The sequence below is a fragment of the Macrobrachium nipponense genome, chromosome 19, assembly GCF_015104395.2.
Source record: "Macrobrachium nipponense isolate FS-2020 chromosome 19, ASM1510439v2, whole genome shotgun sequence".
Lineage (NCBI taxonomy): Eukaryota > Metazoa > Arthropoda > Malacostraca > Decapoda > Palaemonidae > Macrobrachium > Macrobrachium nipponense.
The window spans coordinates 35,317,090-35,337,212 of NC_061088.1; the positions used below are offsets into that span (position 1 = coordinate 35,317,090).

General features: G+C 36.3%; 3 protein-coding genes across 7 annotated transcripts in view; 2 read left to right on the forward strand and 1 right to left on the reverse strand.

Moving 5' to 3' along the window:
• The window catches only part of LOC135216124 (alkylated DNA repair protein alkB homolog 8-like), a 267,193-nt gene that overhangs the window by 116,714 nt on the left and 130,356 nt on the right, over positions 1-20,123 (forward strand). The gene's annotated exons all lie outside the window — the stretch shown is intronic.
• The window catches only part of LOC135218970 (uncharacterized), a 194,560-nt gene that overhangs the window by 97,892 nt on the left and 76,545 nt on the right, over positions 1-20,123 (reverse strand). The window lies entirely within an intron of this gene.
• Positions 1-20,123, forward strand: part of LOC135216100 (SAFB-like transcription modulator) — a 130,128-nt gene that overhangs the window by 57,980 nt on the left and 52,025 nt on the right. For 4 of the 5 annotated variants that reach the window (XM_064251146.1, XM_064251154.1, XM_064251167.1 and 1 more), the window contains exons 6-10: positions 12,942-13,060; positions 13,299-13,448; positions 13,935-14,327; positions 18,115-18,254; positions 18,829-18,969. In XM_064251146.1, coding sequence (XP_064107216.1) covers positions 12,942-13,060; positions 13,299-13,448; positions 13,935-14,327; positions 18,115-18,254; positions 18,829-18,969 — 943 coding nt within the window. The remainder of the gene's footprint in view (positions 1-12,941; positions 13,061-13,298; positions 13,449-13,934; positions 14,328-18,114; positions 18,255-18,828; positions 18,970-20,123) is intronic. The other variant, XM_064251160.1, reaches the window with a different exon arrangement.

The following is a 20,123-nucleotide window of genomic DNA, read 5'->3' on the forward strand; positions in this document are numbered from 1 at the left end:
TCTTGTAATTCATAGGCGTGCAATTATTCTTTGTCGACCCCGAATTGTAGATGAATAATGGAAGACCTTGCCTGTTCCCTGCCCTGCCAGCTCTACTTCCAAGTATAGAAATGTCCTTGATCCAGCCCATGAGAAGCAGTTCTTCAGGCAGTACAATCCCTGTGTTTTCATTACTGAAAAGCGCTCCGCTTTCATTGCAAACTTCGATTTCTCACCGAATAGCAATGAAGTAGCGGTTTAGTGTTTTCAGTCCTCTGTAAAACAACAGGGATTTAAGCCTTCTTCACTGGTTGGTGTCATTGACGGGAATTTTTCTACATTCAGAATCTTGAGAGTTAACTTCTCTCGATTAAGCTCTGAAGACGTAGGTCTGCATTAACCTCAAGTCTTTCACTGGCATATTGTATTGTTTCTCCTTAGTTTAGATTCAATTATACTAGAGAACTTCTGTCTTGCCATCAGGGACCTCCGTCTCCAAAAGGCAAATGACTTTCGTTTGATGGGCACACAAGCCTTGAGAGAATCATCATCTCGTCTCCCAACATTGGTGGCGAACAAGATAGACGATTTGTATGGTTTCTTGGCATAACCCTTCAAAAGGTTAGTGTCACGTGACTACATCTGCGATGCATGACTGCTCGCCTCACACCGAGCGCAGTCAGTCAGCAGCTGTTGAAGAGTCCGAGACTGTCACGAGCTACACTGTGGACTGTATTGTTTGATCCAGATCAGTCATTATTTTGTCCTATCGGCGTGTTCCTGTACCCATAAGGATCGACACCCACCATGGAGTGTCGGTGTATGTATCCGCTGCGGAATATTACGAGACCGTGAGAGACTTCGCTGCAGTGGGTTAGTCCAGTGGATGGGTACTTGTCATCATTCCGAAGAATATGTCGGACAGGAAGATAGAAAAGGTCATTGCGACCATATCTATCTTTTCCTTCGGGCCTGCCCACAGGTCCTTGGAACCTCATTTCCTTGGACCAGTGGTGGATGCTTGCAGGTTGTGTTTGTTTATCCAGCTCCTTCAAGAGGACAAGTTGCATCTCGCCTATGGTGAGCAGTTGTAGAGGTAAGAAGGATGCGAGAATGGTGAGCAGTTGTAGAGGTAAGAAGGATGCGAGAGTGACACGCCTTGTAGAGGTAAGAAGGATGCGAGAGTGACACGCCTCCACCTTCCACACCTCGTCCTTCCACTCCTCTTCCTTCAGGTTGAGGATAGGACTCGAACTTGAACTGGCTGGTCGGACAATTGATTCAGTAAGCTTTTACATAAAGCATCCTTTTTATGTTTCTTATCAAAATCATAGACGCAATCATGCTCCTTCCTCTAGCAAGGGAGGAAGGAGACTGACAATAATGCAAACCCTTCCCAGAACTATGCAGCTGTGTCTCCGACACCAAATATTCTTCACAGCTCATTTTTGGATGAGTTACGATTCCTCACTCATTTCGAAAAGGCCACAATTCCTCACTCATTTTGAAAAGACCCAGAAATCTAACTCTTGATCATGCAGAAGGAGTAGCCTATGTGTGTAGAACTCCAGTCAGTTCTAGAGGCTCACTCAGATTCCTCCCACCAATCGGTGAGTCTTCCTTATGTAAAGGACCGAGGGTTTGTATATCGTGTAGGAATAAATAACAATTTTTGGAAGTAAATCGTATTTTTTCCTAACTATACAAACCTGAGGTCCTTTACATACATGCCCACCTCATGCTACCCCTCAATCTGAACTTGGGCCAAAAGGCAAAGTGGAGTGTTTACATCCGGACAGGCTAGCCTATCCACCTGCCACACGGTAGTTACTGGCCTAACCACCTTATTCAAGAATTTAACAGCCATAATTCCAGCTACGCCGAAAGTAATTCCTTATGTAAAGGGCCTCAGGTTTGTATAGTTAAGAAAAATACAATTTACTTCCAAAAATTATGGTTTTAACGTTATACTTGTTGCGTAAACGTACAGCCATGAACGGGAAACAACTATTTTTTTTTCTTTTTTTTCTCCTCTCTCTCTTCTAAGTACAACCGAATTGGGTAACATCCGTTTGGCTTGTATCTCAATCATCGTACTATAGTACACTATTACTGTAGTTGTTATAAATAATGTTATGTAGAATAGAACTGAGATATCTTAATATAACATTCGCTATAGATCAAAGATCAATTGGGAAATATACTGTTGAATTTAAGCCTAGTTATAACTGAAGCTGAGAAAACTGTTCAAGCTGCTAATGACTATTATCGTGCATCGGCAACAAGGATAAAACTCCAGTAAACGTATGCCATCAAACACAACCGTAGATAGAATTGAGATAAAATAATTTTAATAAAAACTACTGTGCTTAAAAGAACACATTTTCTGTTGGTTTCACGCTGATATAAGATAAATAACGTAAAGTTCGTATTACGTTGATATGGAGGAAAATTGCGAATGGAGTCACGTAATTTTTGTACGTAATAAACATGCTGCCAACGCTATCTGTCATCAAAAAAAAAAAGAAAAGGTCATAATCACAACGAGACCTATTCAATTCATGTTTCCACCTAAAAACACGTCGTATAAGGAAAAATAATCTTGTCTCATAGTAGTCAAATTTCTAGATATTCATTTATGCTAACTAGAAGTAAGAAAATTTGCTCAGAATTGCGTTAAATATGGCGAAACAAACTTATTCGCCATCAGCTGATTTCAAACCAAAACATTGGCCGCTCTGCGGAATACTGGCTTAGATGTGCCGTAGTATTTTATAATACAATAATATGAGAATACATACAATGTTATTGGATACAGTGAAGTAATGTATAACTTTTTAAAGGATTTATGGAAAAGATGCATAATTAATAGAATAACTGCATTTTTCGGAACAGTGGCGGACAAGAATGAACATGAAAAACAAACTCTGACAACTTGGAGGATAATTACAAAAGCTACCCTAATTTGTATCGTATTTATGTACGAAAATGAAAATACACTATACTTTATATATTTTCATACACATTTTAAACTTAAAAGCATGAACATTTATAAAATAGACACATCGATTGCTAAATTTGCACTCTTTTAAACTCAATATTTTTGGAAGAGCGGCAGGCGGCGGCTTTCAAGAACGAACATGAAAAAACATCTTATTTGATAACGTGAAGGGCAGTTTCAAAAGCTACCTTAGTAACATATTTCTGTGCAGAAATAAAAATACCCTATACATAATACATTTTCATACACATTTTAAACATAAAAGCATGAACATTTACAAATCGGTACATCCATAGCTAAATTTGCACTTATGTATCTCGATATTTTCAGCATAGAACAGCGTCAGAGGCATACATTTTACCCTAATACCTATGTAATAACTCCATAAAATATGTTAATATCATTTGCATAACCTTATCGTCTGAATGGGATTTCTACAAATGTATAAACTCGTTAGACGTAAGGGCACTAGCGGCGCTGTTGACCGAAAATTTTGACGTAAAATTACCTTTAAATGCCTTCTTTTTTTAATGAATATTTTTGACGACAGCCATAAAACCGATTTGCCGCTAAGCGATTGCCCTGTAGCCAAAGTGCTGAGAGACCCTCAAAAGATACAAACATAACAAATATGCCTTGTCCTTGGCTTGGCTCTTGTAAAAAGTTATGTTTTACTTCACGGTATCCAGTAATACTGTATGTAGTCTCACATTAGTATGTATAGTATTATATAATAAAAAAAATAGCGACCTATATTTTTGTTTGGAAAAATCAGCTAAGGGCAGAGGCAGGGTTATTTTCACCCTATTTAACTCGATCCAGACCGTTTTTTTTTTTTTTTTGCTTCTGTTTAGCATACATATTTCTCTAGAAATATGTGGGACAAGGTTATTTTTTGTTAATGAAGTGCATTTTAGTTGAACTATGACTTAATATGCCTTGTTGTGAATTCAGTTGTTATTTTTTCATTAATAGTTGGTGTCGGGAGCAGTTTTTTGTGAAAAGCAGATTCTGTTCGTTATTTTCATTCTACTCGTTTGTAATGATACAAGATTTGTATATTTATCTTTTATCACCATGAAAATTGTTGAATGTGTTCTTTCATGACCAGTTATTTTGATTAACCCTTAAACGCCGAAGCGGTAAAAAAAAAAAATGTCTCCTGTGTGCCGGAGGTGTTTCAGAGTGAGCGAGGAAGCGGACAAAATATTTTTTTCAAAAAATCACAGCGTGCTTAGTTTTCAAGATTTAGAGTTCATTTTTGGCTCCTTTTTTTGTCATTGGCTGAAGTTTAGTATGCAACCATCAGAAATGAAAAAAATTATCATTATCATATATAAATAATGCGATATATGATAGCGCGAAAACGAAATTTCATATATAATTGTATTCAATCGCGCTGTGCGCGAAACAGTTAAAGGTAACAAGTTATTTTTTTTCGTTGTAATGTACACTAATTTGCAATTATTTTGGTATATAACACATTGTAAAACGATAAAAGCAACACAGAGAAAATATTATCACAAAATAATGCATGAATTCGTAACGCGCGGACGTAAACAAATATTTTTTTCAAAAATTCACCATAAATCTAAATATTGTCCTAGAGACTTCCAATTTCTTTCAAAATGAAGACAAATGATTAAATATTACTATACTGTAAAAATATTAGCTTACAATTGCAGTTTTTGACCATTTCTGACGAGTTAAAGTTGACCGAATGTCGAATTTTTTTTATATTTTTTTATATGCAATTATTTCGGAAATAAGAAAAGCTACAACCTTCAAATATTTTTCGTTTTATTCTACATGAAATTGCACACGTTTTCATATATAAAACTCTATGAAATGCCTAATATGAAACAGAGCAAATATTCCGAGAATGGGATGTATGCATTTCGGAGATTTGTGGCTGAGAATCCGTGCGCGGAGGGAAGGAAAGTTATTTTTTTTTTTTAAATTCACCATAAATCTAAATGTTTTGCTAGACTTCAAATTTGTTTCAAGATGAAGATAAATGACTGAATATTACTAGACTGTAAGAGTTTTAGCTTACAATTGCGTTTTTCGACCATTTCGGTAGAGTCAAAGTTGACCGAACGTGGTTTTTTTCTATTTATCGTGATTTATATGCAAATATTTCAAAAATGAGAAAAGCTACAACCTTCAATTATTTTTTGTTGTATTCTACATGAAATTGCGCACATTTTCATATATAAAACTTTATGTAACGGCTAATTTAAAATGGTGCAAACATTACCACAATCGCACGTATGATTTTTTCGGAAGAGCTACCGCTCGGACGTAAAGAAAATGTTATTTTTTTCATAAATTCACCATAAATCGAAATATTGTGCTAGAGACTTCCAATTTGTTGCAAAATGAAGGTAAATGCCTGAATATTACTAGAATATAAGCGTTTTAGCTTACAATTGCGTTTTTCGACCATTTCGGTAGAGTCAAAGTTGACCGAAGGTTGAAAATGTCACTTATAATTTTTTATATGAAAATATTTCAAAATTGATAAAAGCTACAACCATGGGTTGTTTTTAGTTGTATTGTGCATGAAATTGCACACATTTTCATATACAAAGCTATATGTAACGGCTAATTTAAAATGGTGCAAACATTACCACAATCGCATGTATGATTTTCTTCGGAAGAGTTACCGCGCGGACGTAAGGAAAAAGTTTTTTCATAAATTCACCATAAATCGAAATAATGTGCTAGAGACTTCCAATTAGTTGCAAAATTAAGGTAAATTATTGAATATTACTAAAATATAAGAGTTTTAGCTTACAATTGCGTTTTTCGACCATTTCGGTAGAGTCAGAGTTGACCGAAGGTTGAAATTTTGGCACTTATCGTTATTTATATGAAAATATCTCAAAACTAATTAAAGCTACAATCATGAGTATTTTTTTGTTGTATTTTACATAAAAATGCGCACATTTTCATATATAATACTCCATGTAACGGCTAATTTAAAATGGTACAAAAATTATGTCAGTGACAAAATAATTTCCGAGATGTGTCACATATACTTTTTAGTGTGGCAAGAAAGAAATTCGCGCTTGCGCCTGCATAACGATTGTAAACAAAACAACACCTTGATCCGTGAACTCCCGGCATCCCCCAAGGCGCGTGATTCAAAAGTTTTCGGCTGGTAGGCCTATAAGTATTTTTCCGCGAATTTTAAAAAAAACTTTTGTAAGTCGACTTAAAATACGTCCAGTCGGCGTAAGAGGGTTAAACTAAATATTTTCATACAATCAACTTACCTGTCAGATATATACATAGCTAAGACTCCGTCGTCCCAGCTATGTATATATCTGCCAGGTAAGTATGTATGAAACTTTATTGTAACATAACAATATCATTTTGTAGCATGTTAAATAGTATATAAGAGGGGGGGAAATCTTTTAGAATGGTTATGTTACATTGCTTGGATGATTTTTATGTAGGTCCTTGTCAAAGTTAGATAATCAAAGTTAGATAATGTTGACACCTTTGTGCAGTTTGTGAAGATTAATTGAAGACCAGTGATTATGGTATACTTTATGGTTAGTTGTCAAGATTTTTAATAGTAAAATATGTTTGTATGAAGTTGAGAATAATTCTTTATCATACAACACACTTCATGTTACTATAATTAAACCAGTGAAAGTTAATAGTTTACAGAAGTGGGTGGTTGAGATCTAATGGGGACATTTGTGCTTTAGCACATAATTTGTTTAATTACTGCCTTATTTTTCAAATCTGTGTTTATTTTTGAATGATCATCACATACTAAGAGGTTGAAGTTTTTTTTATTTGTGTTGGAACTTTCATTTTTAGATGGTGTAAAAATTTTTTTCTTATCATTGATGTTACCCTTATGTTCATATTTTATTACTTCTAGTTTCATTGTAGATCCCCTGTCCACCCCCCTTCAGCATTTCTTGGTTGTGTGAGTAAATGTTTATGTAGATAAGACTTTTAACAGTACAATGGTTTAGTGTGTGTGCAGAATAGAGGATGTCGTATGAGTAAGAATTATCAGAGGTTTTGGTATGGGAAATGTAACTGTCAGATTGATTCTGTCCTGGTCAGTGCCACAGTTTGTACTGGGCTCGTGTTCCTTTATCTTTTATGGAGATTTCTTCGAGCATATATACTCTAAACATCCCTTGTAATTTAGAAGATTGAGAGACTTGAAAAATTTGTCAAAGGATCTTGTGCAAGTGCTATCATACTTTGTTTCTTAGTAATCCTGCTTTTACTCTTATTTTTCCACTATTCCAGCTGCCTCTGCTGCTTTTATTTTGTTGCTGTCACCAGTGCCCTAGATTCTACTGCTGCTGTTCTGGCCTTTTTATTTGTCCAAGATTGAAGCGTAGAAATTTGCAAGATGAATGGTGAATTAGGATCTGGAATTAGGTCTCTTTCAGGTCTATTGTCAATATAGTCATTCTGCCTAGTGGCAGTAGAATTGTACAGGGATTTCCCATTTTGAAATAGTTCCTGGTAAGTAGGTTAACCGTTGACAGATCTATTACTGGTCGCACCTGAAGCCTTATCTACTTGAAAAAATTGACTGTAGAAACCTATGGAAGGATTGCTCACTACTTCCACAGCTCCCTTCTCCATCATCTCCTTGATTTCATTCTAGAGAGCTGGATCCGTTGGCAAGCCTGGAATGTATGTCCTCTGAAGGAGAGGATAATCAGTGAAAGGAGGACAAAACCTGAAGGGGAGTACTTGATATCTTACCTGAAGAACAGTTACTACCAGTCTTCTGCTCCTAGTTGTTGCCAAGTCACCCCACCAATGATGGGAGGGGCACCCTCTCTAGTGTTTCCTCTAATGCTGCCTCTGTTTCCTCTTCTGCGTCTAGAAGGTCGTGGATAGAAGGGGTGTTGCTGAGAGGAGGTCTTTGCAACTTTAGGACATGGTTGTCGGCCCCTACGAAGGCCCATCGTAGCCTGTGATTTCTTAAGAGATGTCTTGTCTTGCTTTGACGACATTGAAGCACTAGACTGTCATTATTGTTAGATCTTCCCTGATCGATCGTAGCCTGAATCCTTTGGGAAGAGAGAAGTCTTTTAGATAGTTCCTTAAGGCTAACAGACTCGAGACTATTGTATTTATTAACCCTGGAGGGAGTAGAGTCCCTCTCTTCAGTAACTAGTTGGCTCACATACAGGCAGTCCCCTGGTTATCGGTGGACTCTGTTAATGACGATCCAGTTTTATGGGGCTTGTTTAGTGCCATAAAATTGGGGATTTATGGCGCCAAGTTCCAGTTATCAGCACCATAAAGTGCCAATAATAGAGTTATGGCACCATAACATACCAAACAGAGGCACCATGAACTGGTTATCGCCGTTATAATTGCCATAAATAGCTGAGGTTCAGTTAATGGTGGTTTTCGCTTTTCAGCACCCCACCATTAACCGGGGACTGCCTGTATTAGCTGTTAAGTGGGTCAGAAACAAAATGGTTTTGCCTGGATTGCAAAAGGTGAAAGGAGTAGGAACTTTCATTGGTATGCTTTGTGAAGGCTGGAAATGATATCTTTCCAACTGCAGTGGACTACAAGTTGAGCCATGAAATCACTTGTAAGGCTGTGTAAGCCAAAGCCCCCATTGATGCTGCCTCTTTAAAAGTAAGAGTTGTTCTTCCCTGGAATTGATCCAGAGAAAGAATTGGTCCCAACTGAATGATGTCAGGATCCAACTGTCGTGTTTGCAGGACAACTCTTGAATGGTATAAAAATGTCTGTCTGAAGAGTAGGAGGAAGCATCTTGAAAGATCTGCTGAAATAAAGTGAATTGTCTTGTCAAAAGATGAGCAACCACTTCCTCCTCTAAAGCAAAATCAGCAAGATCAGCCAAGGGTAATCCTTCCAAATCCTTTGCTTCTTTCTTCAGGCCTAGGAACTTTTCAAGACTTGAAGAGCTTCTTTAAGTAGTGGTCACGTTCTCTTTTAAATGATATTTACAAATCATTTCCATCACTTCACTCTGTGTCCTGGCCAGTTTATTAGCATGAAGGTCAAGTGGAAGAAGCTCTTTTAAATCTAAACCCCTAGAGCTCTTATCAGGTATATCCAGGAAATCATCTTTCCACTTTGTCCTAAAGCATTGCTAGAGCATATACATGTTCAGGATCTAGAATCATATAGGATGGTGCATTGTCCAGAGAATTGGGCTTTCCGATCTCATTCTTAAAAACTTGGGAAGAGGCTCTCTCTCTCTTCAACTTATATCCCCAAGAGGTGGAAAGAATTGGTAGGTTTTGCATGGACATTCAGGACTATAATGTTGTAGAGAACAGTCTTTGCTATATGAATGTCGTGGAGAATGGTCTCTGCTGTATGAGCGCAACTACAGCTGATGTGACCTTGTGGGATTCTGTTACAAGGAGACTAGTCACGGATGCCAGTGTGTGGCTGAGACTGCCATCACAGCTGTACATGGGGTGAAGTCTGTGGAGAACATTGGGGTAACTTCCGTGTGACAGGCAAGGAATGACTTGGATGTAAAGTCGCACATGGAGAAACATCAGTCATGTGAATGTGACCGAGGTTGAGACTGCGGCCATAGATGACTTGATTTCTTGATAGGAATCTTATGTTTCTTTCTTATGGTCGATGGTTTAATAACAACTTCTGTACGATGGTTAGACAAAGGCATTACAATCAGTTTTGGCAAAGTTTGATCCGTTGCTTTACTGTTCCTAACTATTGATGAGTTATTACGAGATTCTGTAACTTTGCAACGATCTGGAGAAGTTATGGCTGTGATCGAGGGCTGTATGGTTTTGTCGTAGTAACGGCCATGGAGGAACCCGTAACAGCGTTGGAGGCAGGAATACGGCTGTGAGAAGACTACTGATTACCTCTTCCTACTTAAGCAGGAATCCATATGGAGGTTGTAAATCTTCATACTGGGAGAAATCACGAAATACCTTCTCTTCCAGTGTCTTCTTGGAACTACAAAAATTGAAGATGATGATGAATCCTGAGAATGTGGAGGACATCTATTACATTCTTCCAAGGCATTTAGGAACGGAGTGGTCCATCTCTTGAAGGACCGCAACACACTCCAGTAAAGTCTGAAGAGTAGAAGCAGTCAACAACAAAGAACAGGTTGCATGAAGCTGGGATAGAACCGCCATACATGGAGCACCGTAGGATGAGGTGTTCATGGACGTAGACATGTGGCCAGATGTAGTGGCCATAGACACAAGCAGTCATCACAAAGATAGGTGAGGAAGCCATATGTGTAGATGCCATTGACACAGAAGGCAAAACATTCCTGGCAGTTGAAGGGGCAAGATGAAGGCCATAAGATGTGAAAGCAGTCCTCCCAACCGGGGATATCCGAGAAGGCATTAAGTTGACCAGTACTCTCTGAGAGTAGCGTCATCCGTACCTGGAACTGAATCTCAAAAATAATCTCGTCCTCCTTCTAAGAGGGGAGGGTCTTCCATACCTCCCTTAGAAGAAGCAATCAAATTAACAAGAAGATCTGAACGCCTCTCGGAAGCATCTATTTATGAGGCAACAGATGGATGGAAAGGGGTAAATTCTTCGAAGGAAAACTCAGCAGGAAGATGATTCAGAGGAGGAGAGAAAGAACAGGAAGGAGTGGCATTGTCTGTCATCATTGCAGGGTTGAAACCTTTCATGGCTGTGCAGTGCCTTTCCTCTCATGCTTCTTCGACTTGAAACGCTTTAATTGATTGGGAGACCAATCATGCCATTCAGAACAGGGGGTGCTTCCATTGCAAACATGAAGTCTACACCTGCTACAACACCACTCAAAAACACAAAAATATAGATCCAGTTGTAAACAAAAATGGCAGGAAGTGAAAAAACTAACCATTTTGGAGATGAGCAGCGCACATCCACATGTAAGGCAGTTAAGGAGAACATTGATGAGTCCCAGGATCCTTTGGGACAAGCAAGATTGGGCTCTGCCTACTCACTGACTATGCCATACCTTGACCATATTAAATTTTAAATTTTTGTAACTGGTTTCCAGCTAGCAAAGGAGAAAATCCCAATGTGAAGACCTCAGGTTTGAATGTTAGGAAAAATAAAAATTGATAAAGAAATTGTTGATTTTTTGTGGGATGTTGCTGTTGCCCCTGCCATGGGTCCATTTTTTTCTGCTATTCTTGACATATCTAATTCAGAATAGGAATTCTGGATTTTCCAGCAGGCTAAGCCCCTACACATTTTTCTTATTTTAGTCCAGTAAACTACTTAGAGATACTGGATGCATCAAGATACCTGGTGGTATGGGAAATACTGTTTTATGTTGTCTTTTTTTACTACCATTTTGTTGGCCTCCAATGATGAGGCACCCCAGTTAGTGGCTTGTTCCAGGTCAATTAGGTCTTCTTGCTTCCAGGGATGCCCAATATTTGGTACCGACTTTCTCAAAGATTCTAGCAATTCATGGCACTAAAATTATATTCAGGCTGAGGCCCTTAACTTGGGCTGTGATAAGATAACAGTGAAATGTACTTGAAATAAACAACTTCAATGTCTTTACAGAGAAGCTATGATTGCCAAAGTGACTCGGTTAAAAGCAAATTATAACCGAGGCAATTTAGAAAAGATGATTTCTCAAAGAGTGCATTAACAGATGACATGGTAACTAACATACTGTCTGCACCAAGACATTTTAGGGTGCAAGTTTGTCAAATGTGTTTGATCAGGATTGAAATAGGCTTAATAGATTTTTTTATTGGTTTTTATGTCAGGTCAGTTGGATTGGCAACTTATCTGTCGAAACTTTCTATATTCAAAATTATTGATTTCAAATGGGTACACTATAAGTTAAATCTCAGTACATTACAGGTCTATAATTTTTCCTCAATTTTGGTATGCTTGCTTCTGTAGGCACTGAGTATATGATAATTATATAAGTTAAAACTCTACCTGTCTGTGGGATTTGAATCTGTCCATATTGGGTTAGAGTGAGGATAAGAACTTTGAACTTATGCATGTGCTCAGCCCTAAGAGAACTCTTAATCAGCTCAGTGGTTTGGTTAACCCTTATGGATGGATTGATCCTCGGGAGTAGTAATAACAGGGTTTGGTTGGTGGATGGATTGATGCTGTAGATAAACAATATTACGCACCATCGATTTGGAAAAAATTGGGCAGAAGAGAGGTGCCATTACTTTTATAGCCCATAAATTCACTAATGGCAACTTTTAGACTGGCTAAAGTCATGAGTGTGGGCGTCTCAGGACCTCAGTAGTGCTTGTGACTTGAAGGGAGAATGTTCTGCTTCTCTCTTACATGATGTCTTTGTGTAAAATTGCTTGTAAATATACCAAAGGCTTGCTGTGGTTTTTTGTTCTTGTCTTTTATGATAGTATGTCTGTTGTAAATGTAATTTTACAAGGAAAATTGCAAAGAAATATTAGAAAAAAATGTAAAGTAAAAATAAAAAAAGTTACTGAATCTTTGTTCTCGGTAAATTTATGCAAATATTTTAAAACAACTTTGCTAAGAATTTGTTACTGCTTTTATGTCTTATCTGTTTTTATATTGTGTGCAGTAATTATGATTATAAAAAATGAAATAAATTTATCAGAATTAACATATAAGTTGGTAAAATTTACGTTTCTATTGTAAAAGAGGCCCCACAAGTCTTGTACAATTGTATATCTTCCTCTTTCCATTGATGTGATTTTTTTTTCGTAAATTGGCCAACCTCAAAGTTTACCCAGCCATAGGAGCTGCATATCCATATATTTACCTGTCCAGTAAGGGTTAAACTAAGATATACTTAACTTACACATCTATTGAATTTGTTGATGTAACATATGAATGAGACTAGTAGGCTTTATTGATTACTAAGTTGTCATATTATATTCCATTTATTTTTAGATTTCTTATTCAATAGATGAACCATGAAAAGTTTTCTAGGGTAAACATGTTCAGTAAATTGTTTCAGATCATAAGAGAACCAACCTAAGTGGTGCTGCAACCAGCGGAAAGAATCTCTGGGTTAGTGGTTTGGCATCTTCCACACGTGCGCAAGATTTAAAGTCTGTCTTTTCCAAGTATGGAAAGGTAAGATATTTCCTTGAGATATTTTCATTTGCTTTTCTAATTTAATGCATTAATGTTTGTTTTGAGTGATGTAAGTTTGCCTTGGAAAACATTAAGTTTTATTAATATACACTTTTTCAAATTGTAGAGGTTCAGCATTTGAATTTCAGTAGCTTGAAAAATATTATAGGGAAATGAAAAATGTTGTGTAGTATTTGGTAAATTACACTAATTTTACCTCTGTATAATTTTGTTTCAGGTTACGAGCGCAAAAATTGTCACAAATGCCAAGACCCCGGGTGCAAAATGTTATGGTTTTGTCACTATGTTCAGTAGTGATGATGCTGCCAAGTGCATATCTAATCTCAATCATACAGAGCTCCATGGCCGTATGATTCAAGTTGAAAAGGTAAAAGCAACTTGTAAGATACAACAGAATAGTATACAGGAAGTTATAAAAGTAACTGAGTACCAGTTGTGTTTAATTTTTAGATGGATGTACAGTACTCCTCCCAATGAGGTAACAAAGTGCACATGGTAAGAGCAGAAAGATAACAGGCTTTTGCAAGTGGAGAGAGATAAATAATGTAATTAGATGGCAATTTTCATAGTAAGGTTACCTATCTGCTGGATTTTTCATTGTTTTTGAAAGCCATCCTTTTTAGAGTTTATTATTTAGTAACAGCCCAGATTATGCTACCAGTTAAATGGCAGTAATATGGGGAGGGTTGTATAATTATTTTTTTTTATTTCCCCAGTGTATGTGTACACTGAAATGTTAAACAGCTAGTAAATATTAGATTTAGGTATTGGTGCTAGGATCTTATTTGAACAATAATTACACTGATTTATGTATCATGTTAAATAGATTCATTTTTTGCTTCTTTATTGTTAGGCCAAAGGTGAACCAGGAGGTCCAACAAGAAACAAGTCTGCCTCCCTGGGCTCTGGTCGAAGACTTTCAGACTCCAAAAAGGAAGGTCTTGAAAAAAAGAAGAAAGAGGAAAAGGAACTTGTAAAAGCACCTGTTAGTGAGAAAAAAGAGAGTGCAAGTGAAAGCGGAGACGAAAAGAAGGATAGAAAGTCAGAATCCAAGGAGGATCTACGTCGGTCCTCATCTCGTGGTCATTCCCGTGACAAAGATCGCCGAGGAGGAAGGCCTATGCGCCCATATGATCGTCGGCCAGATAACAGAGGGCATTACAGAGGAGGTAACCATCGCACTGGCAGACATGATGGACAAGATGTCCTGAGCTTCAAACATGTAAGAATTACTGATGCAAGAAGTGTAAGTCAAAATAAAATTTTCATGGGAGGCATGAGACCATTTTTGTCAACATTGTGTCGGTTAATTTCGCACCCTGGGGAGGTAAGGGGTAGTAATCAAATTCTTGTGCTGCTCATGGTGGGTAACTTGGCGTTTCAGTCAGTAACCAGAATAGGTTTTCTTCTTGTGGTGTACAGTATGTTTTAAAGCTAACCTATAATTGTACCCATGCAGAACAAACATTTAGTTATGTAAAATAGTTTTTTGTATTGTTTCCTATTTCTGAATAGTCATGAATGATTCATAATTCATTTTTTTTCAAAAGTCATATGCAAGACCAGTGTTTTGTGCTGGAAATATGAATAGAGACACAGTAAGGTACATATAGGCAGGCAAATGGTTATTCTTGTTTTGGATGATCTGTAAGGTAAAGATTTCTCTATGTAGTGTATATTTGGGGTAACAACCTCATGCTGGGAAAGATTACCCGAGAACAAAGGTGTGCACAATGTGGTATCAACTTAGAAAGTGAAAAGGGCATTTAGGTATATTAATGTACATTACATACATTCACACACTCCTGCTGAAGGATTGGGATGGTTAGGACTTAATGGTGATGATTGGCAAGAAGCATTAAGTCAGAAAAGTATGTGGCTTTAAAGTAGCATAATCCGTTAAGCGTCACTTTTGGGAGATGTCACCATTCCTGGATCATCACAGTTTCTTGCTCTCTGAGCAGTCATGTGGTCTGTGGTAGTTTTTTTTTTTTTTTTACACATTGATATGTTTTTTTGTGTGTAAACTTATTAGGGTATCAATATTAACCCTTAAAAGCAGAGACGCTATTTATCAAAGAGTGTATCGTATGCAGGTGGGGTTCGGGAGTTAATGCCGAAGCGGGAGGTTTTTTTTTAATATCATCAAAGCACACTAAGTTTTTAAGGTTAAGAGTTCATTTTTGGCTCCTTTTTTTTGTCATTGCCTGAAATTTAGTATGCAACCATCAGAAATGAAAAATAAATATTATTAAAAAAAATTCATATATAATGTATACAAATCGCCCTGTGAACAAAACGGTTAAAGCTAATGAGTTAATATTTTTCGTTGTATAGTACACTAAATTCCGATGATTTTGGTATATAACAAATTGTAAAACGATCAAAGCAACACAGAGAAAATATTATCACAAAATGATTCATGAATTTGTAAAGCGGGGATTTAAAAAAAAGTAGTTTTTCAAAAATTCACCATAAATCGGAATATTGTGCTAGAGACTTCCCGTTGGTTGCAAAATGAAGGTAATTGATTGAATATTACTAGACTGTAAGTAGTTTAGCTTACAATTGCAGTTTTTGACCATTTCAGTCAAGTTAAAGTTGACCGAAGGTCGAATTTTTTCTATTTATCGTGATTTACATGAAAATATTTCAAAACTGTTAGAAGCTACAACTATGAGTTATTTTTTTTTTTATTCTACATGAAATTGCGCACATTTTCATATATAAAACTTTATGTAACTGATAATAGTATAAAACTATGCAAAAATTACGACAAACTTGACGAAAGAATTTCTAAGATTTTCGGCCGAGTTACCGCGCACGAACGTAAGGGAAAAAAGTGTTTTTCAAAAATTCACCATAAATCGAAATATTGTACTTGAGACTTCCAATTTATTGCAAAATGAGGGTAGATGATTGCATATTACTAGAATGTAAGAGTTTTAGCTTACAATTGCATTTTTCAACCAATTTGGCACATCGTGATTTTTTGTATCGTACCATTTTAGTGCATGTGATATTCTAGGCAAAATTTTTACATGATTCACCTATAAACTGGTAGGTAAATCTGTTCAATTTCGTTAGTGTGTTCCATGACTCTCATGAGAAAACTTGCCAAAAAAAAAAACTATACAGAGAGTAAAGGGTCCCCTCTAATTATTGGTTTCCACTCAGTCACTTAGCAATGCAACACTCGAATCTAAAGTGTGATTTTCTTCAGAATCGATAAATCTTCATTCTGTCAGAGGCTTCTGAGGTGCTACTTTTGAGTATGGTAGTCATCATCAGTTTCTTGACCAAGTAGTGATATCTATTTAGGTACAAGGATTTACTTTTGCTTTGGAATGCACATGAGTGACGATAAATGGGATCAAAATGAAGAGAAATCAGTCATTTATTAGTGAACACGTGAGGCATCCATCAAATGGGAGGTAGAAGTCCTCTGTTCAGACTGTCTCCAATACAAAAAATGTTGCCATTTACCCCTAATTTAGCTCATAGTGTTGCTAAATGATGTTCCTACAATTTGCATAAGAGTAACGTGTATTTTTTAAAATGATCAGTGCAGCACCAGCCTTGAAAGAAGGAGAACTTGTTACTTTATTGGAGGCGGTGTTTTATGAGGGGCAGGTTAAAGTTGTGATAAAGTTGTATATCAGTTTCATGAGGTTCTATCATTGCACAAACTTAACTAAGATACTATGGACCATGTTTAAGGGTTCAGTTGGTGTTGGCCATATCTTGATTCCTTGGCATAACAGTGTAATATATAATTTGTTCATTCAATTAAGGAGAAACTCTCACAATGAGAATGTCGCAATATTGTAAGTGGCACTGCCATCAGACCCTTTATGTCAATCGATTCCAATGTTGGTAAAGATATATCATGCCATCCCTTGTACTTTTAAGTGTCTGTCAGTGTTAGTTAACTGTACTGTCGCATGTAATTAAATCTTTTTGTTATATGCATGAATTAAGGAGACAATACAAACACATTTTCAAAGAGACTGTACAGACATTTTTTGAGTTAGTCACATTTCTTTATTACAGATGAAGAAAGTACGTATTGTGACTTGAAAGAAATTATGCAGGAAATGATTATAATAGTTTATTTAAGACAAAGTTTTGTTAACAGCAGACCAAAGGGTCTAGTTTAAAATAAAGTGAATAAAGGAAGATGAAGTATTAAACACTTTCTATCACATGCAAGATTGCTAACGTAGTTAAGTAAAACATACACGTAGATTTGGACTACTTGGTTTCAAGTCCATTTTTTTCTTAACTTATTAAGAAATTTGTTGTATGTTATACTACTTGACCATCTATAATTGTGCTTTATAGATATAGTATATCATTTTGCTTTAGCAATGTAATGAATCTTTTCACAGAAAATGTTTACATAGTGGTTTTAGAAGTGAGTGGCTGTCATGTTTCTTCAATAGCATATCTAGATTGGGGGAATTTGTAGTTTTAAAGCATTCTTTAGAATTTCTCCAAAGAAAAATTAATAATTTGGTCAAGTTTCTAAAGTTTATAGAACAGGGCAAGTGAATGTTTGAAATATCACTTACAGAGCCATCTTTTATCCAAGGTAGAAGTTACTTTTACAGTATATAATGAGCTGTATGATGGAGAATTATTATGGGAGCTAGATGTTAAGGAAATTTTTAAAGATTAGAATTATTGTAATTATCTCTATATTTGAGTGTAAATAAAGGTAGAAGCTACGAAGGAAAGAAGCAGTGGAGTGCTGCGAGATCTTTTGACTCAGGGTACTTTACTTAGAAGTCTGCTAAGAAAAGGACCCTGAGTTGAAAGTTCTTGCAGCGCTCTACTGTTTCACTTTCCTTCGTGGCTTCTACCTTTATTTATATATTCATTGAATTCCAAATTTTCGTGATTGAGTTAACACATATATGAGCATGCATGTGACACACCAAATGAAAAGTAATTTACAGTTACTGTATTGAAATATAATTAATACAGGGGATTGTATGAAAAGTAATTACTTCATATATTTACACTGGCAGATTGTGGAGGCAAGAGAACGTCAGCGTATGAGGGCACGTGAAAGAGAGATGCGCGAAGAAGAAAGGAGAAGACGTGAGCATGAAGATCGTCAAAGAGACATAGAAAGACGCCAACGAATGGAATCAGAAAGATTACAAAGGTGTGTAGAGTATTTGTGTAATCATTTTCTACAGGAATTGTGCATGGAATTTGAGATTCCAAAGGTGCAAAGGAGTGTTTGTATGTTCACTTTCCTCTTTTAATCTGCACCTGGAATCAAGAGAGATTACAAAGAAATGTATGGGCTGATTAATTGTAGGTTATTGCCAGATATTATCCAAAGATCTTTGTAGTGTGTTAGTGCTAGAGTTTAAAAAGTTTTGGTCTTATTATGTAATATATTACTTTCTAATTCGTATATTAATTTTTTAATTGAAATCTAGTTTAACCAACAGATAGTCAAATTTAGTATCTCCTACACCTTCCGTGAAGGATATGTTCACCATTGGGGACTGGAAATTGAAGCAAGATGAAGTTAGAATTTTATGAGAAGTAGATGAAAAGTGAAGGGAAACCTCTATGTTGAATGGTTACAAGGGTTACTGCCAAGAATGAGACACTTGAGTAGAATTACATTAGTAATGAAATGAATTGCAGGAGTAATATCTAACTATCATGATTGCATAGTAACTGATAAACAGAAGTAGTTTATAATAGTGCATTATTCTAAACAGAGAACGAGAAAAGTTAATGAAAGAAAGGGAAAAGTTAGAACGACAAAAGCAAGAATTGTTACGAATGGAACGTGAACACCAAAGAATGGAAAGAGAGAAACTGGAGAGGGAACGCGAAGAGTTAAGGCGTCAGCAAATGAGGTTTGTGGAAATCTACTTTCATTGGAAAGTTATGAGCTTTTGCTTGTTTGGAACTGGAAGATTTTGAGTTATTGTTCTTCCATCTTTTGCAATGATAAATTATTTTCAATGTATACTTTATTTTCATAATATTGTCTTCCTGGTCCAACAATGGTATAATGACAAAAGCTCTTGACTTAGTGCTTATGAATGCATCTGTAGTTAGCAGCTGCTCTTTAACCCTTTAACGCCGATTGGACGTATTAAACATCGATGAAAATTGTCTGTTGGGTGCCGAACTGACGTATGGTACGTCGACGAAAAAAAGTTTTTTTAAATATTCACGGAAAAATAGTTATAGGCCTACTAGGCAAAAACTTTTGAATCACGTGCCTTGGGGGATGCTGGGAGCTCACGGATCAAGATGTTGTTTTGTTTACAATCATTACCCAGGCGTGCAAGCGTGAATTTCTTTCTTCTCGCACTAAAAAGCATCAGCGACACATAATTTTTGCACCATTTTATATTGGAGGTTACATAGAGTATTATATATGAAAATGTGCACAATTTCATGTAAAATACAACAAAAAACAACTCATAGTTGTAGCTTTTATCAGTTTTGAAATATTTTCATATAAATAACGATAAGTGCCAAAATTTCAACCTTCAGTCAACTTGACTCAACCAAAATGGTCGAAAAACGCAATTGTAAGCTAAAACTCTTATATTCTAGTAATATTCAATCCTTTACCTTCATTTTGCAACAAATTGTAAGTCTCTAGGACAATATTTCGATTTATGGTGAATTTATGAAAAAAAACTTTCCTTGCATCCGCCTGGTAACTCTTCCAAAAAAATAAAAAATTTTTCGTCCGATTGTCGTAATGTTTGCACCATTATAAATTAGCCATTACATAAAGTTTTATATATGAAAATGTGCACGATTTCATGTTGAATACAACAAAAAATAATCCATGGTTGTAGCTTTTATCAGTTTTGAAATGTTTTCATATAAATAACAATAAGTGTCAAAATTTCAACCTTCGGTCAACTTTGACTTTACCAAAATGGCCGAAAAATGCAATTGTAAGCTAAAACTCTTACATTCACGTAATACTCAATCATTTACCTCTAGCATAATATTTCAATTTATGGTGAATTTTAGAAAAAAAAAC